Consider the following 18,300-nt stretch of genomic DNA (forward strand, 5'->3'; position numbering starts at 1 on the left):
TTGGGTAAACTTGTCTGTGCGGAGTCAGTGTATCTAGCAAGAGGACTGCAACTATGAATGAAACCAAGGGAGATGTTGGATTTTGGAGTTCTTGTATTACTATAAATGCTAAATTCCAATATTTCAGCATCTCTTGCATTAAAGGAGAGCCTTTTAACCTGCTTGGTGGACATGCTTTTGGTACAGAATGTTAAGCAGTCACTTATACTTTTGGCCAAAATAGTGAACACAGTTAGCACATGCATGTTGCAGCCCATGTCATCTTCTTTTTGTTTTATTTTCAGTCTAATCACCATGGTGCGCCATCATCATCATCATCATCATCATCATCACCACCTCCACCTTCGCTTTTCCTCCTCCGGGCGCCACTTCCAGCACCGGACCCCTCCAGTCGTTTCCCACGCTCCGCCCACCTCCGGTAGACAGGCAGTGAGAAACAACCACACACACCGCTGGGCCACACTTCAAATGGCCTATTAGGGTTCTACTGGGAGGGACTGAACTTCACGAACAATTTGCCTCGTCCCTCGTCATCCTACGAGTCTCGCAGATTTCCCGAGGAGGAGCGCTCGCTGCGTGTGAATGGATCGCAGCGCGACGAGGTGTCAGTGTCGTTTTCTCACGAGTTAGAGCCCGGAGAGTCCGGACAGCTCTCCGGATCAGAGGGCGAGGTGGTGAAGGCGGGAAAGAGGGCAGAGGAGGTGGGAAGCCTTCTTCGCGCTGAGCTGGATGGTGACAGCGAGAGCTTCAAGTGTCTTGTCCGGTGAAGCGGCGGAAGACTGAGAGCGGCTCCGGCGATGCTCGCCGCACTTTGCCAAGTGTCATCTCTGCGCCTGTGAAGAGGAACCATGGCTCTCCTGGTCGTCCCGCTGCTTCTGCAAACCGGGCTCGTTTTGGGATCAAACTACGGTTACGTGGAGTGGTCTGACAATGACCGAGACGACAAGCACCCCCCGGTCTTAAGCACCCAAAACATCAACAGGGAGCCGCCCCTTCACCCGACCTACTACTTGGTACCATCCACCGAGCGCACCGTGGTGGCGCACAAGATCGAAGAGGACCTGCCGAGGGTGGTGACCGCTTTCCTGCACACCGGGGACTCCTCGGCCCTGAGTCAGGTGAACTGTTCGCGGAGGTACGAGCTGAGCAGCCTGCGAGGCGGCCTTCACGTCGCCTCCCACTACTCCCTGCACGGCATTCTGGACACCGTGGCGCACGCCACAAACTTCCTGAACATGATCCTGCAGACCAACAGGTCCCGGGAACAGTCCCTGCGCAGGGACATCCACTGGTACCACGCGCTGGTGCAGAGCATCCTCCAGGGGGATCCCAAAATCCACAGGGCCGTGGTGACCTTCCACACGGACGCGCCGACGCCGGGGCCCCACGTTTTCCTGCAGGCCACCAGAAACGAGAAGGAGGTGGTGCTGCAGGACCTGTCCGCCACCGCGCACCACCACCTGGCGAGCAGGGGCCCGGAGAGCGACTGGTTTAACGAGTTCAGGGACGGGAGGAGACCACACACGCACAGGAGAGTCCCGGAGGCACGGAGTGCCAGGAGTGGAAGTTACCTGCTGGACAAAAAGCAGATCAAGTGGTCGGCTCCGTACCTGGAGTGTGAACACGGGGCGTTTGTGCCCTATTGGCTCCTCACCTTGTCTGCCGGCTTCTATGGACTGAAGAGCAACTCTGCACCAGTGTTTAGGTGAGAGGGGCTTGAGATGCCACTTGTTTTTGGTTTGTCTCTGACAGAGCTTTGGTCCTGTTCAAAATACGGGCATATTGCGTTCACATTACATGCTTCAAGGCATTCTATACTCTTTTGAATATAAATGTATCCCAGTAAACCTTCTAAAGGGAGATCCATCACTTCAGTCTACTTTTAAAAACCACGGCACACATTAACAAAGACAACTGTCAGCCACAATGACTGACTTTATGTAAATATGGATCCTGCTGTAGTGAAGCCTCGATGCAGGAAGCAGATGGTGTAAAAGCCGCTCCACAGACACAGGTATACTCCTCACATTTGATATGTTTGCCTGTCAAAGCACAGCTGTGCCTCCCTACTCCTGTATCCTACAATTTAATGAACAACCTCAGCCTTTACGCAGTGTTTGGTGGTGAAGGAACGAATACATGCTGTTCTTAGTGCTTCTCTGTGAGTGAGTGTGGCATAAAATCACACAAGGATCTCATGTTTTAAGGCTCTGGTCCAATAGTGTATCGATAAGGTCAACAAAATCGTGAATAAACAATGTCAGATCAAATGACTACAGTATGAATCTGAAGTTCAGGTGAAGTTAATTCTTCCATCAGTCAAAATGGAGATAACTCTCATGACATATTTAATTCTATCCAATAAAGAAAATGAGGTCCTTGAAAGCACTTTGTCAGCTGTTTGAGAAATGAAATCCTTCCTCACACAGCATCTTACCAAACTTTGTGCCTAACACCTCAAAAAATAATTGACCAAAAAATTGAGAATCTGAATTTGGGTGACGTTTTATTTGGAGGAACAGGTACAAAAATGTTGCACGCAGGGTTTATAGGCAGCAGCCCTGCAAGCAATTTGGGCTTCAGGTTGGCAAGCATCCATGCTGTTGCTGTGTCCCTGAGCAAAGTGCTGCATCACTATCCACTCCGGGGACAGTCACAGAATCTATATGTCTTTGTATGCTGCAAATGAGTGTGAGGTGACTACACCATTTCTCTCATTTTCAGTTTTAACTCAAGCAGAAATCCAACACGCAATTGAGTTTCTCTCTGATACAGTGCAGCTTCAGTAGTAACGAAGAAAATCTGCCTGTGGTGTTTTCTCCATCTCCAGAAACGACTCGTTGCCTGCCTGCGATAATATTGCCTGCCAACTATCAGCATGCCATGATGTCTAACAAGTTGAGAGGAATGGCAGCTCTGCTTTTGTCAGTTGCCTGAGGTGCCTGATATCTTTAAGTGTTATTGAATGAGTGCATAATTAATCATGGGACATGTCGAGCTCAGCCAAGAAAATTCTGAGTGAGTGTTAATTGTGTAGTGACATATTTTTGACAGTTAGAAGGATAGTTTCATTTGAGTTTTAAATCCCGTTAGATCATTGTGAGGCAGGGATTGGATTCCAGTAGTAGATGCAATATCAAACGTGTTTGACTGAATCACTCATACCAAAAGACTTGGCATATTGAATGTAAAGTAATGTTTGATACCTATCCGTTTTTCCCCGGAGCTGTCTTCATTTTGAATACTTTTCATTGGAATTTCGAGTTTGCCCTGTTAGCTGATAGTGAGATGAATCCTTGTGAGCATCGTAGTTATTTCATTGACAGCATTTATAAGAGTTCTTGATTTGACTTAATGTAATGAGAACTTATCATGGTCCTTGAAATTTGCTGTTTCACATATTTCATGGTACGTGAATAATTTTTTTTTTTTTTTTTTTGGGGGGGGGATTTTTTTATTCATCAAAAACTACCAGAAATGCATTGGATGCTAACATATGTCCAACACCTTCCCAGGAAACTCTTTCTACTGATTACAATGTAGTTTCACTTGGAAGCCTTTCAATTGATCCACTAAGTGGACTATGAATTGGTGTTGTTTTGCCGTGTCACACTTTTCAAGCTCAAATATTATCTTTAATTCTCAAAGTACTTGGTTGTGAAGTTAGCAGAGAGAGCCAAGGGAGAAATGAAGTAAGTGGGAGCAAAGTGGAGTTGTTATTAAAGACATGCATGTCAATGTGAAAGATGCACTCTCTAATTGAGTATGGAGATTGCCTGCAACTACATAACTAGATGCATAATGATTTCCACCTCAGTCTGCTTTCTATAATTTGAATTGTGGTGTGAAACTTTTCTGCAGTTATTTCTACTCATCTCATGCCTGAGATGACATTTCTAAAAATTAAAAAGTTAGTTGGCTCCGGACAGAAAAATGTAGATAGAATCTGTTCTACCATGTTGCATTAGATCTACCTCAAAGCAACCTCTTCCTCATCCTTTTCCCCTTTCTCACTGTACGCAGAAGCCAGATTTGAAGTAAAAAAAATAAATAAAACAATAAAGTGAGTCAGGGACAGACGGCTGCTGGCCTTAAATGACAGTTAAAGATTTAAGGCAGAATGATAAAGTAAGAAAGGAGAAGTCAGCCTTGAGGCACAGTCAGATACTTGCCGACTTTAGTTCTGCCACCAAGGGTGATTCGATTTTCTTTGTCTGTCTGTTCATGGGCCAGAAGGTTTTGAAGGTGCAACAAGTTCCATTTTGAAGTCTGGAAATAAGACCCACAATTTTGTTAAAACAATGATAAAATGACACAACCACTCTGAAGACTCAGCTTCCTCTAGCCTCATATACAGGGTGACTGTGTTATAGAACCATTTCAAGAACAGTTCAAGACAATTGTAAAGCCTTGTACTGGTGGAAAACACTGACGAAAGGCTAACACACAGTTGTCTGTGCTCGGTAATGAGCCACAGAGAGGAAAAGAAGCGATGGATTGTATAAATGGAGAAACTCATATGACACTTAGACAAATTCGTGAGAGGTCAAATCTTTAGGATAACAATTGAATTCATTACAGTTATTGTCTGCTGAGTCTGAAATTACTAAGTAATTCTGGTTTAGTAAGTTGTGGATTTTTATTGCATGGATTCTAGAGTTAGGATGAAAGATTAAACACAATATCAACCTATCAACCTGCAAAGCAAAGAGAGAACTAGCTCTTTCAGTACAATTGATCTGAGATACAGGCTCAAATTTGTCTCTGCCATGGTTGTCATATGTTTGATAATATAACTCAGATACAGCCGATGATTTAAAAAATGAAGTCATTATGTTTTGCAAAATTATGATGAATACTGCTTCATTTTAATACAGTATTAAAGATTACCTGCAACAATACCAAGCTAAAAATACCTCACTGTCAATGTGGGCCGTCATTTTCCTTTGTGAAGCTAAAGATTTATACTCCCTTGCACAAACACAAATGTTTGTTTTATATCCGACATCCATCACATCTATCTGCTATGTCTGCTGCTTTCAGTACTACCAAGCCATGACCCATAAAAACACACAGACTCACACTCGCAACATATTTTCCTCCTGCTCTTTCTGCCTGGTTGTGGTTGTGTTTGAGAAACGGTGGCCAAAGCCCCTCCCGTGGTTTTTTATTCCACTTCCCAGGAGGCAGATGAAGGTAAAAGATCATCTGCAGAACATTAAAGCAAAGAGACAAGGAGATATAACGCTGGCCCAGTGGTGGAGAAAATGGGCTGTAGAGGGTAAATCAAAGAGGCCGTAACACTTAACATGCTTGTGTATAAACCCGGGTCATATAGAAATAAGACTGGGTACAGCTCTGCACAGGAGAATATATGGCAGAAGCTGAAGCGAACTTTGCTCCACCAGTATCAGTCTGAGGCACTTTCTCCTCTCTTGCTCTATTGCAGTCACACCGCTGAGCAGTATTTAACCCTATTCACTTCACAATTTGAGTCTGCGACAGCTCGCTGCTGCACAGGCTACCAGTCTCCATGTGTTGCACCTAAAATTGCACTGAATGCCTGTGGAGGCGCTTGGATCTACAAGCAGAGAAAGAAAGACTCAGACTTTCCCCTTCTTTGATGGGAAAGCACCACATTGTGTAATTACTGTCTTGAACACTGCAACTCTGCAATGAAACACAATCAAGAAAAGCTGCTACCAGACCTGTGTGCATTGGACACAGACATTATCAGACATTATCAGAACAGTAGAATCTCTTTACTCAGTGCACCTCTAAGAACAAGAGGCTTTTATGAACATTTCAACCTTTATTTTTCTCTTTTAAACCCTGCTCTTCACTTTCTTCATTACTCAGTGCCATCACTCTTAATTTCTTTCCCATTTTCAATCAACTTCATTTCTTCCTATTACAATCCTCTTTGTCTTTGCTTCATGCACTGCTGACCTTACTCCCCCTGAGGATCACTCTTCCTGGTCTTTTTAATTCAGCTTTTTTATTGTCCTCCTCCTCCTTCCTTCTCTCCCTTACACCGATTTGCTTAATCCTCTACATTTTTGTCACCTTCTCCCCTCTCCCTCCCTCACTTGTCACTTTTACAATATTCCTAATTTGTATCATCTTTCACCTTCCTTCCTTCCTTCTCCATTTTGCTCCTCTTATATTCCCATGAAATAGATTTCTTAATTTTTGCCCTTTTGTTATCAAATCACAATCTACTGAATCGGCAAACCTTATGATTTTCATGATTTTATCTCTGACTATTTCTAGTCTGGCCGAACATTACTCCTTCCATATCCTCTTTTCTCTGCACCACATTCTTCTTTCATACTTCTTTTTTTCCTCCTTTCTTTCCCCCTGGCAGGGGTGTCATTCGTGTGGATGTGAACCTGCAGGATGTGGACATTGACCAGTGCTCCAACAGTGGCTGGTTTGCTGGGACTCACCGTTGTAATCTCACCAGTATGGAGGTTAGTACTATTGCTTTGCCACTGCCAACAAACTGGAAATTTCTCTCATTCTACCTTATTTGTCAACTCTGTGATGCTGATGTGCTGTAAAGTGAATGTATATCACTGTAACATTCAAGTATGTGTTTATGAATATATCCTGCAGTCTCTTCACAACCTTCTTAAAAAAAGCTCCCCTCAGTTTGAATACTCTACAACCTAGAGGAACACTACTAGGAAGTACTAGGGCAGCGCATACAAAATATTCAAATAATTGAGAATACTGGTCACCCTCAACAGTTTCCATCTTGACTACGTAGCAGAAGGAAAGGGACTTACTATATTAAGCATCTGATTTAAGTAAGAGTTTTTGGATCAATTTGGCTGCAGCTAATTGACTGAAATGAAAAGTTCGAAGCTGTCCACTTGTTCTCACAAGTCATCAAACCAACCAGCGACCGTGTCCTGCTGGCCATTTATGTTCGCTCTCTGATGATGCCCTTAGGAGTGTTTGCTGGAAAAGGGTTAGGTTAAACTCAAATGCAAAAAGAACTTGGCTAGAGTTTGACAGGAAGATTGTGTGAGTTAAAATGTGTACTTCCTCACTGCGAGAGGGTCAGTTAGGATACCTGTAGTATTGTAACATGCAGTAAAGTATGTGGAATCATTACGGTTTTATGGTATTATAGTTTTACATAGGAGACAAACAGCCGCATCCATAGATTTTGAGATATTTTACTTGATGATCTGTATGATCTTTGACATGCTGTTGTTAGAAGTAAAAGCCACAGTATCATAATAGTGAGCAAGAGCCTTCCTCTGGGCAACATGAATATCTATTCGAAATGTGATGCCAATTCGTCTAATAGTTGTTAAGCTTTTCAGTGTCCGACGGATTGAGCCACTCCGTAACAGTTGTTCTCATCATTGCTTGGCGAAATGTCTGTTAAAGCAAAGTCCTGCGTCTGCAGATGTGAGTGACTGCGCTGTCTATGATGGCGACGATGATGGGAGCTGGTGATGGTGGCGTGCATATATATTTCCTCTCCGTGGGATATTGTTTTTTTTTTACCTTCATGACTGCCGTGATGGAACTGGCAGCAGCCATACATCATGTTTTCTTACGTTGGTGATGGAAAGAGCGAGAGCAAGGAGATAGTTGTGCGTTTGTGAGTCAGTCAGACTCAGTGTGCGGGCTTGCCAATGTGTTCAGTACCTTGCTCATGTCAGTGCTGAAGCATTAGTTTTATGTGATTTATTGCAGGAGGCCTCTCTGACTCCGGCAGGGGGAGAGTAGCTGTTCAGGCTTGCATGGCATGTTGTTGGCCATATGATGTATAATAAATGCAGGGTAATGGATTGCAGCAAGATGTAGTGAATAATTGACCATGTCCTTTGTCTGTGTGCTTCCCCCCTCTCAGTCTGAGATGGCGCTGGGCAGGGGGGACTTCAGAAGGAGACATGGGAGGTCTCCGTGTTCGTTTTGATCTGTTGGGTTGTTTCTTCTGTATTGTTCAATTTTCATAAGCTACTTTGTCATGGCTGCAGCCTGATGATAACTGAACGAGCCTTTGGTAACCCCGTAGTTATTCTGCTCAGAGCTGTATTGGTGGTGTGAGCAAATGGCGTGTGCAGTCTTTCCATCACCATCATCACAGTGGTGGGCTCGCAGCGTTTTAGCTACAATGGCCACCTACAATCTTCAGCCTCTTTGACGGAAATCTCTAATGTTATTGTAGGTGTGTTTTTGTTCAAGTGTGCGTCTCTGGGTTTTTAAGTGGTGCATTTGTCTTTGTTTTTTTTTTTTTCCTCTGCAAACATTTGTTTTTAACATCAACACCGACTTGACCATGTTTGGGAAAGCAGTATCCAATGATTCAGTGCCATCCTGAATTAGCAAGGCAAGGCAAGTTTATTTATATAGCGCTTTTCATGCACAAAGGCAATTCATTGTGCTTTATACACATTCAGAGAAAAGAGAGAGAGCCGTAAGTAAGAATAGTACTGAAACAATAAAAGATAGTGTTAAATCATAGCTAAAGGTTATGTTTAAAATATAAGTCATAAAATCATAAAATAATTTTATTAAAACGATTCAAATAATATGCAGCTGTTTGGATAAGAGAAGTGTAGTGCAGGTTTTGTACATAAGCGCATGAGAAAAGAAATATTTTTAACCTTGATTTTGAATTTTGGTGCTGATTAAACCCCCACTGGCAGTTTGTTCTACTTGTTTGCAGCATAAAAGCTAAATGCTGCTTTTCCATGTTTAGTCAGCACTCTGGTCTGGACTAGCTGACCTGAGTCCATGGACCCAACAGTCCTGCTAGGTTTATATTCTCGAAACATCTCAAAGATCACTGGCCCCAAACTGTTCTGTGATTTGTAAACTAGCAGCAGGGCTTTAAATTCCCTGACTGACTGGGAGCCAGGGTAAAGATTTTAAAACTGGTGCAATGTGCTCTGATCTCTTTCTTGTGGTTAAAACTCTAGCAGTGTTAATTATCTCCTGCAGTTTTGAAGGTGGGAATGTTTGAAAGTGGATTATAAATTTAAAAGCAATATAAAATGAAAGTTTTGCAAGCATTCATTAGAAAAGTTTCATTGGAGGGGACGAGTATTGATCATAAAAATATGCCCCCATAATAATGTCATCAGTCTTGTCTTTCTATGGATTATTTCATGGAGTAGTGAAATCACTTGGAAGAGAATACTTTTAGTATTAATTGATACATATTCCAGTTATTCATATTGTCAGAGTCAGGACTTCAATGATAGAGAAGCTTAAACCAGGTTGTATCTTCTGTGCGGAGGCGGCGGTACCAGAATATATCATAGCTTTTTTTATTGCTAAGCTATAAAACAAGAAGACGACCACGCAAAGCATTAAAGTCGGCTTGCCAGAATGCTCACGACAGCAATGCTGCTTGTGTTAAGAATGTATACCCATGGTTCATAACCTTTTTCACCTCATGGTCCGCTTGAAAATCTGACAAATGTTGAGCTCTGCCATCTACAATCAAAGAAACATGGAGGCCAAAATAAGACCCTCTTGGAATGCTTTCTGTTTCAATGATGATCCAGTGATCAGGATTTAACTGAAAGAAGGGAAATATTTTTTTTCTCTTTTCAGGAGTAGCAATTCCTTGTCAATGCATCATTTGTCTAATGACTTTTGTTTTTTTCATTTTTTATTGTCAACCACCAGACATAATTTAAGTAAGCTCATTTGTTTATAACAGCGATCAAGCCTTAGCCTTTAGTTTTTAAAAGACTGTTTCATTAAAAATAAATATATTTATTCATGTAATTGCACATTTTCAACATTGTTGAGCTATTTTGCAAATGATTTGTTGGCCCACTTGAAATACCTGCACACCAGTTGAGAATCATAGATTTATACCGTGTGACTTGACCACCATGTTAGTTGAGCATGCTAGCATGTTATTTGGTGTGTTTGTAATGTGTCACAAATGATGGACTGAATTATTATGCACTCTCACTGTCATTCATAGAGCCAGTGTAGCCAGAATTCATAGAGACTTTTATAAAGCATAGTTCCAGCGAAGTTTCCAACTCATTTAACTCTGTGTTGAGACCTGAGAGGTGACAGCTTGAGAATGTTAATTTTGGATTCTGTATTATTCTTATGCTGTCAATTCAATTAACGTTATATAAATACAGGTGGGAACCATGTTATTGTAGGTGGAAAATAGTTGTCATGATTTCCAAAGGGTAAGTGAAAGTTTGGCAGATTTATTAAAAAGCAACTCTTAAGACACAGCTTGAATGCTGCATAGTATACATAGTAATTGGAACTGTAAGCCGTATTGGTTTAATGTTATTATATGGACTATTCCAAATATGACTGATAACACCGTTTGTCTGTTTTCCGTGTTCCACATGGCTGAATAAATTTTAACTCTTGTTTTAAATATTGGATGTGAGGGATCTTGTTTTATTTCCTCTGTCAAGTGTTATTTTTGTACCATTTGTCTCTCAGTGCTTTGCTCCTTTAATATCTTTTCTCAGCTTGTTGTTGCTTGATCAGTTGCTTTATTGCAGATGTTTGGCTAGCCCATTACCCGTGGTGTAGTTCTTATGAGACATTTCTTCAGTCTTGTTCAATTCAAAGTCTGAAAACTGTGCAGTCAAAAGCCCCAACAAATCATCTGATTGCTAACACATTATGTCGGTACACCACACATTTGAAGACATTTAAACCAGACTTTATTAAAAAGAAGAACTGTGTTTTAGATCATTATCACAGACCAAGTAGAGAAAAAAAAAAAATTGTGTACGTGATATGTGATCCAGGGAAAAACAGTTCATTTCTGAATCTCACCAAGCACAATTTTGGGGAAATGGGCTGCAGACAGTCAGTGAGAGGCTCATTGCTTTTCTCATCGAGTACAAACAGCGCCTGAGGCTCAGGGAGAAAGATAATAATAAGACACTAGTAATGTGATGGTGCATCATGTGTTCTGCTGTGTGCAGGTAGCATTACCACAACTTCACATTGTTACTGGGATGTAATGCTTCACACATTTTGTAAAGAAACAACAGGTCTAACAACATGTCCTCTTTTTCTTAAAGAAGCATGAGGACATGTTCATCTCTCAGCTTGTGTGTCTCGCTTTAATAAAACATTTGTTTTGACAACTTTTATTCATTCATTCATTTTCAAGTTCTTATCTGTCAGCTTTTAATCACAGTAAAAAAAAAAAAAAAGGAATGCTTATTAATGTCAGATAAAGGAGGCAGGAGTACCACTGTGCTACTGATTGGAGGCAATGATTTCTTGTCTCTCTGTCCTCAAGTATACTGACACACAAAACTGCAGAAAATTCTTTATATTTGTGCGAAGTATTCTGCAGTTTGCTCCTTTAAGAGAGGGGGCCAAATGGTTTGTCTTCTTGAAAGAGCCAATGCTAGCTAATGCTATTATCTTGAAATGTGCAGGCTGCTTGTGACCAATAGTTAGCCAAGCACTGGAAAACCAGATGTCCATTGTGAAATTTTCGGTTGTATGTGATGAGAGGGTTTTAATTGTGTCACTAGTTTTTCAGTTCACATTTTCAGTTGTGTACAGTATGTGGGAGTGATTGATTTACATGTGCGAGAGAGTTTGAGTAGTGTGTGGAAAAGCTCTTTATGTTTATGTCTGTGAAGTTTTCAGTATAATGTGTGAATTAGTAAGGCGGTTAAATATGTATATGCATGATAATTCTAAATAATAGCTAATCAGCAAGCGGCAGATGAGTCTCTGCGGACCTGGTTGTTGAGCTGGATGGGCTTGTGACAGCCGGTAAATGCAATCATTTCATAATTACAGCATGTAGGCTGTCATGTTAGACGCATGTATTTGTGACTTTTAATCAGGATCACTCGGCTATGTGATACTATGGCTCCATTCACCTGCTGACTGTGTCAGTGTCTTCATCATTGTTTGAAACACTGAGGCTGGCTACTGTTCCCGACAATGAGAAAAGAAAAAGAAAGCTCTTTTACAGTTTTACAGGACAACAGGAGCCTTGTATGACTTCATTCTGCTAGATTAATTTTAAAGCTTTGCTTTTGCTCTATGTAGGCCAGACTTCAGGTCACTCACTCACTGTCATGAAGTCAAGCGCTCCCGCCCAGCTGTTGAGAGGAGGTAGGGAAATGCCTTTGTCATATGTGGACTCCATTCAGTCCACTTAAAGAGAAAAGAGAAATATCAAGAACTATCACTGTATCGGATATAAGGGAACTTGAACTAGAAGGGAAGTGTACACTTTATTTGCTAAAAAAAACACCACAAATAGATACAAGTGGCTAATTTAGTGCTAAGACAAAAGGAATGGTGTAGTTAACCCTCTTGGACTGATGTGTGAACACTGTGAGGCTTTTACCGCTCATGCAGCTCTGCACTAAAGGACATGTTTCACACTTCCATGTGAAGTTCTCCATGAAACTGTTGCCAGGATACAGACTAAACATTCTGAGGTACTTGTATTAATATCTGGAGATTTCAGCCCCTGCTGACTGGAAAATATTTTGTTTTTTATATTTTGAATGGATAATGTTTTTTTGTTGTTGTTGTTGTTTTTTATTTTTTATTTTTTATTTTTTATTTTTATTTTTATTTTGAAGAGCTCCTGACTAGGTTAATTTCCCCTTGGGGATTAATAAAGTTCTATCTATCTATCTATGTAGTGTTAGGTGATCATTTTCTGTTGGTTTGTCTATACTAGGGTCTGCTTACACGTAGTCTGGTTCATTTCATTGATAATGTAAACAGTATCGACCAGCGCACCTTTAAGTCATTTAATGAACTTTCATCAGGAAAATGCATTGCATTTAACCAAGTCAGCTGGTGTCAATGAGAAATGTGTACGGGGCATTTGAGTTGAGGTTCAAATTTTGCCTAAATGTTTGGGAATTGTTCTTTTCAGATACAAGAACTCCTTCTTCTTTTGCCCAGATACAGTGAGGCTGTGGAAGAAGGTAGGATGTGTCACCATGAACCAAATAGAAGACCTCATGCATTATGGATAGTCAGTCGTAGGGGAAGCATCTTACATAAGGAGCCACTGCTTATATAATTACATGAGGATTTGAGAATGATCAGTGTGGGTGATTTGTGACTGGATTCATCTGAGATGGTTTTCGAGTTGTTGTTTTCTTTTTTTTTTTGTGTGTGTATACTTTTGAAATGTAAGTAGGCACCAGTGCGAGTGTGATATGTTTGCCTATGGATGTCTGTATTTGTGTGCGTGTGATTTCTCTCAGCCTGTTACTGCGAATCGTGCCGCTGGAGATAAAGGGCTTCAAAGGCAGAGCTCTGCTAATGAGTGTAAACTGCTGTGACAGCCAAGTAGGGTTACCCTCTGTCTCTCCTCCTGCTTTCTTGACTCGATCAGCCACACTTCCTCTTCTTGCCGCTGCTCTTTTCCAGTATTTTCTGCTTTCACGTCTATTCACACTTTCCCAATTTTCCCTCCACCCTCTTTATCTTTGGCTGTTACCCCCTCCTAATCTCTCGTACACTCGCTTGTTTTCCACTCCTTTCCTTTGCTAACTCTAGCCAATTAACTCCTCTGAGGAAAGACGAACCAGAAATTATCCCACCATCTGTCAACAAGTCATTCTCTCCTTCACCAGCCTAACCCATTAAATCATCATATGAAGTAGGCAAGTCATAAATGAAAACTGTCACTTTTTTTAAATTACTGTTATTAGATGCTTCATTATTATTTACATGCTTCTGTAGCATCTTCTTCTGGATAAATTGGTGACCTTGTTCTCGTTGCAGCTTATTCCAGTGTTCACATCTAATTTACGGCTTTACGTTTATCTAAACATTGACAGAACAACGTGACAAAAAAAGCAGCAATACCATTATTTTCAGCTGCAGCATAGCTACTATTTTATTGTGTGTGTCTGTCTCCTTCATATGAAAAGTTAATTACCTCGACACGCGTGGCCTTTCTCTGCTCGTCTACTGGAAGCCAGGCTGGCTCTCTTGGCTCTGTGGGATGTAAAAAAGTGACATACATTTAAATGTTTGCTATTAGCATACTGCATGTTTTTTGTCCTTGTCATCTTGTGGTGGGGAAAAAAGGATATATATGCTTCCAAAGTGTCAAAGTTAAAAGAAAAAAAAAAAAACGCTGTATAGAGGCACGGGATGCCTTGTTAAATATGACAGTGTGTAGTAAAGGATTATTTAGGTAGAAGGAATATCCTGGATTGGAGTCTCCTCTAAGGTATGTCAAAATGTATTTGTCAGGAAAGCAAACACTCAGAATGTCTGTTTTTACCTGCCTTATCTCTCGCAGGTAAAATAAAAAGAAAAAAGAAAAGAAAAAGGTGACTCGAGGAGCAGAGGAGACAGGAGAAAACCTGTCTTTTCCTGTTCCACTCTCTTCTTGCTGTTTTGTTCTGCCAGAGGCTCTCCATCTCTCCTCAGGGGAATTTGAAGCTCTCAAGCTTGAGCCGGGTTGTAATGTTTCAAGACTTAGACACCAGTTGGTACAAATTTTTAGTTTCTTCTTTCAACTTCAAAGCGACCGTGCGTGTTTGCATTCAAAGCCAATTTCTTTATAAAGTTCAAGCCAAGGTAACCCTCAGTTTAATCAAGCAAACTTTACTGCACAGCTATGAAAATGTAAAGGGCTTTCTATACAACTCTATATTCAAAAATGTATTTCTCTGCCACCGGCTTCAGGGAAAATACATAACAGAGCAAGAATTCAGAGGCATTTCCCATACTGTATCACCCAAGCATGTAGTCTTCTTGAAAGATCCTACACACCACCATTTCTGGAGCACTAAAAGCTTTTCTTCCAAATGGGCCCACTCATGCAAAGCTTGTATGGCGCTGCAAGGTGTTTCATATGAAAGCATCCATCCAACATCTGTAACTTATGATTTATTTGTGCCTTTGTTATACCTTTGTGTGCATTCTGTAACAAGAAAGTGCTTAATGGGCCCTGAAGTCAAGTCCAATTCAGCATGAAAGGATTTGGCATAAATTCAAACGAAAGCTGATCAGCTGCTTTTGGTCACATTGTTCATGTTAATCATTTTATTGCAGGGCCAATGCCCTACAATGCAGAAATCTTATCAAACGAACACATCTCACTCTTGCATTATGACTCAAATGTTTTAAAATAGCAACTTCTACTCAACATGGGTGTACTGACCATGAACACATAATATTACGAAGGGGTTTTCGCGATATCCTTCTATTCTATATTAAAATATTTAATGGAAAGGTTCACAATGGTCTCTATGGATTTTTAGTCTCAGTAAATTTATCTCAACTCAAACTCTGATAGTAACATTAATCTGTTATTTTTTTGCAACATGCTTTTGAAACTAGAATACTGTTTTTATAAATCGTATTTCTGTTCATTGATGTAACTACAATTGGAGAATCAATGTATTGTAAAGAAGGGGTTTTATTTTGACATAGATCATTATTAACAGGAAAATTTGAAAGGGATATGTCATCCATTTTTGAGAACATTTTATTAGTTAATGACATACAACTCAATTAACCTGGTCTCATTTTTCAAGTCATCGCAGGTGATCATTTGGTCTGCAGCTTCTGTGTGTCATTGTGTGCCATTTTTCAATGTGCAGTGTCCAGCAGCCCCCTGACGTATATGGGCATGAGTGTAATATAATTTTATTATTAATGACACTTAATCTTTCCTGTATTAGCCACAACACAATGTTTCTCAAACCTTAAACCTTACTATAAAGTGGGGACATGAAGTTTGGAAGAGATGGATAATGAGTTGATAATGAAATTCTATGAGGTTGCATCATTGGCAGGGCTCAGTGTTTTTGGACCTCATTCAATCCTTTTTGCCCCTAGTGGGACTTGAACCACAGTGTGAAATCTTGGTGGTTCTTTATCAGCAGCACCATGAGTGTTGCCTCAAGTTTATCTTCCGAGTCTTGGCTAACTCGTCAAAGCTCTGCACCTAGTTGTTTCTTGGCATTGCAGGTTTTCTGTCGCCTCCTTTCATGCTTTCGGGATATGAATTTGCTGCAGTCACCTCTTCTGCAGGATTGGTGATCTTCTCTTTGGTTTTCATTTCCAAAGAGGCTATCTCAGGAGCTCAGAAGATGCATGTCCATGTCAATTTTGGCTTGGTACTTTTTAGCGGTTTTGAGATATAAACCCTTTAATGTCACAGCATCCTTTTGTTCTCTCAAGTTATCTCAAAAATCTATACAACCCAAAAAAAAAACCCACCTCAAATATTTTGGATACATTATCACAAAATATAAACCTTAAAATTTCATTGAAATTATTTATTAAAACTGAGCCAGGAGCTAGATGTCACCAGCTGTCACCAGCTGTCACACTAGATCACAGCATCTCAAACAAAACAAATGTAGCCCCAACTTCCAGCCAATAAGCACAATTACTGAATAACGTTAATGTATGGACAAAAGAGCCAGCTAAAATCCAGTCTAACAGCAGCCATTGCTGTGGTGGTGTCCCCTGAAATGCAACAGTTAGTAAAAAGTTAGTTATCCTTCTGTAGTGGGTCAGCAATGAAAGCAAAATGTAACTTAAGTCACCTACGCTTATACAGTACAGGCCAAAAGTTTGGATGCACTTTCCTATTAGTTGAATGAGAAGGTGTGTCCAAACTTTTGGCTTGTACTGTAAATAAACGGAGTAACTGCATCATGCTTTGCATATCTTTACTTGGAAAATACTTGTTTGTTGATTTATTATTGTTTGAAAAAATGAATCTTCCAAACCTTCATTGTGGTTTTGGAGTATATCCCGAACTTCGAATTATAACACACATTTCTACCTCTGCTCACTCAGTGTTTCTTCGAACCAACCCAGACTCGCAAGCGAAACATCTGTGAAATGCACATTTATTTATTATCTCTTTAATGCCTGCCGAGTATTACTTAACTGAAGAAGCATACAATTATATTCATGATCAATAAAAGCATAAAATATGTAAGCACTAATGTAAGTGGCACTCCTCTCATCTGCAGTACATTCTGACAAGTTCTGCATGTTTCTTTGATCTTTAATGAGGCTGATGACGCATGCATGGTAGCATGCAGTGAGGAGGGCGAGCAGAAGGACGAGGATGCATATAGGATGGTGAGGAGGACAAGATAGGGAGGATGACGAGTGACAGCAGAGAGGGACAGTCGCAAGGGAGAATTCATCCTCCACTGAGAAACACCATTCACTCTCTAATCTGTTGCCTGCAGCTCAGCGGCTGCCACAGCAAAATGTAAGAGCCTGTCAAGTCAGCAGCAGCAGTTGGATCTTAATTGAGTGAGGCCTCCCAGTTGAGCCCATGCAGGGAGCTGGAGACCACCCACCCAGATGTCTGTGTCAGGAAACTGAGGTCCATCTCATGTCTTAAAATGCCGAGCGAGACTTCCATTTCACTCCTTACACATTTCCTGTGACTGCACAGCCAATCGTTGGTTAAAGTGTGTCCCCTTAAAAAAGTAAGAGAGCTCTGAATTTATGAATCTACAATGTCGTCTTCTCTCGCCCCTCAGCAACTGTCCTTTAACACTCGAAAACCCAGGGTTTTCTTACACCTAATATACGAGGATACAAATACCTGGTGATTCCCTCCTTAGTCACAGCATTGTAACCACAACAAGCCACCAATCGATAAACGGCTATAGCTATATCTCAATTTTTGCCTCTTAAATTGATGGAGAAATTCCAGACAGGCTTAAATCCAAGGTCTTGTATCCTCAGCCATCCTCTGTACCGGTAGTTGGTTGTCTTGTGAAACAGCAGCAGGCAGATTCCCTACTCAAAGGACGGAGTAATTGTAATGCTTTTAGGGTTTAATGCTTTCAGTGTATTTATAGATCTCTGAGGGACGCAGAGTGCTCCCTGTCTTATTCTCTTTCTCTCACTGCCTCGTTTTCTCTCTTGCCAACTCCCATCTTGGTTTCGTGTTCACAGCTTTTTATCAAATTACACAGTGAGAAAACTGAAAGAGCTACCACAGTCTGCAGTCTAAACATGAGCGGCCTCTATTTAAAATTTACAGATAACGGATTTTTAGGTTGAAGGGACTTCAGTCTGTGGGGAAATTGTTTTGATGAATGAGCATGTGAAGTATGTTTTACCCTTTTTGTGACTGTAACAATTGATTCGTGGTGTTCTATTGAGGTTTGCGTGAAAACCGCTGATTTTGTACTTCCTTAGGCAGATTACCAGCCCTTGTCTTATTGTGCCGTAATATTATTATTGTTGTTGTGGTATTTCACTACTGGAATATTTTAAATTATGTGGGTATTGGGGGGGTATCAATGCATACGTGGAAAAAGTGCAAAATCCAGG

At 40.9% G+C, this 18,300-nt stretch overlaps 1 protein-coding gene across 1 annotated transcript in view; it reads left to right on the top strand.

Annotated features, from left to right (window-relative positions):
- The first annotated feature begins 848 nt into the window (after positions 1-848).
- The window catches only part of LOC115057548 (probable G-protein coupled receptor 158), a 52,257-nt gene continuing 34,805 nt past the window's right edge, over positions 849-18,300 (top strand). The window contains exons 1-2 of the mRNA XM_029524701.1: positions 849-1,705; positions 6,368-6,473. Of these exons, the coding sequence (XP_029380561.1) occupies positions 849-1,705; positions 6,368-6,473 (963 nt within the window). The remainder of the gene's footprint in view (positions 1,706-6,367; positions 6,474-18,300) is intronic.

The sequence above is a fragment of the Echeneis naucrates genome, chromosome 17 (assembly GCF_900963305.1).
Source record: "Echeneis naucrates chromosome 17, fEcheNa1.1, whole genome shotgun sequence".
In the NCBI taxonomy this organism is placed as follows: Eukaryota; Metazoa; Chordata; class Actinopteri; order Carangiformes; family Echeneidae; genus Echeneis; species Echeneis naucrates.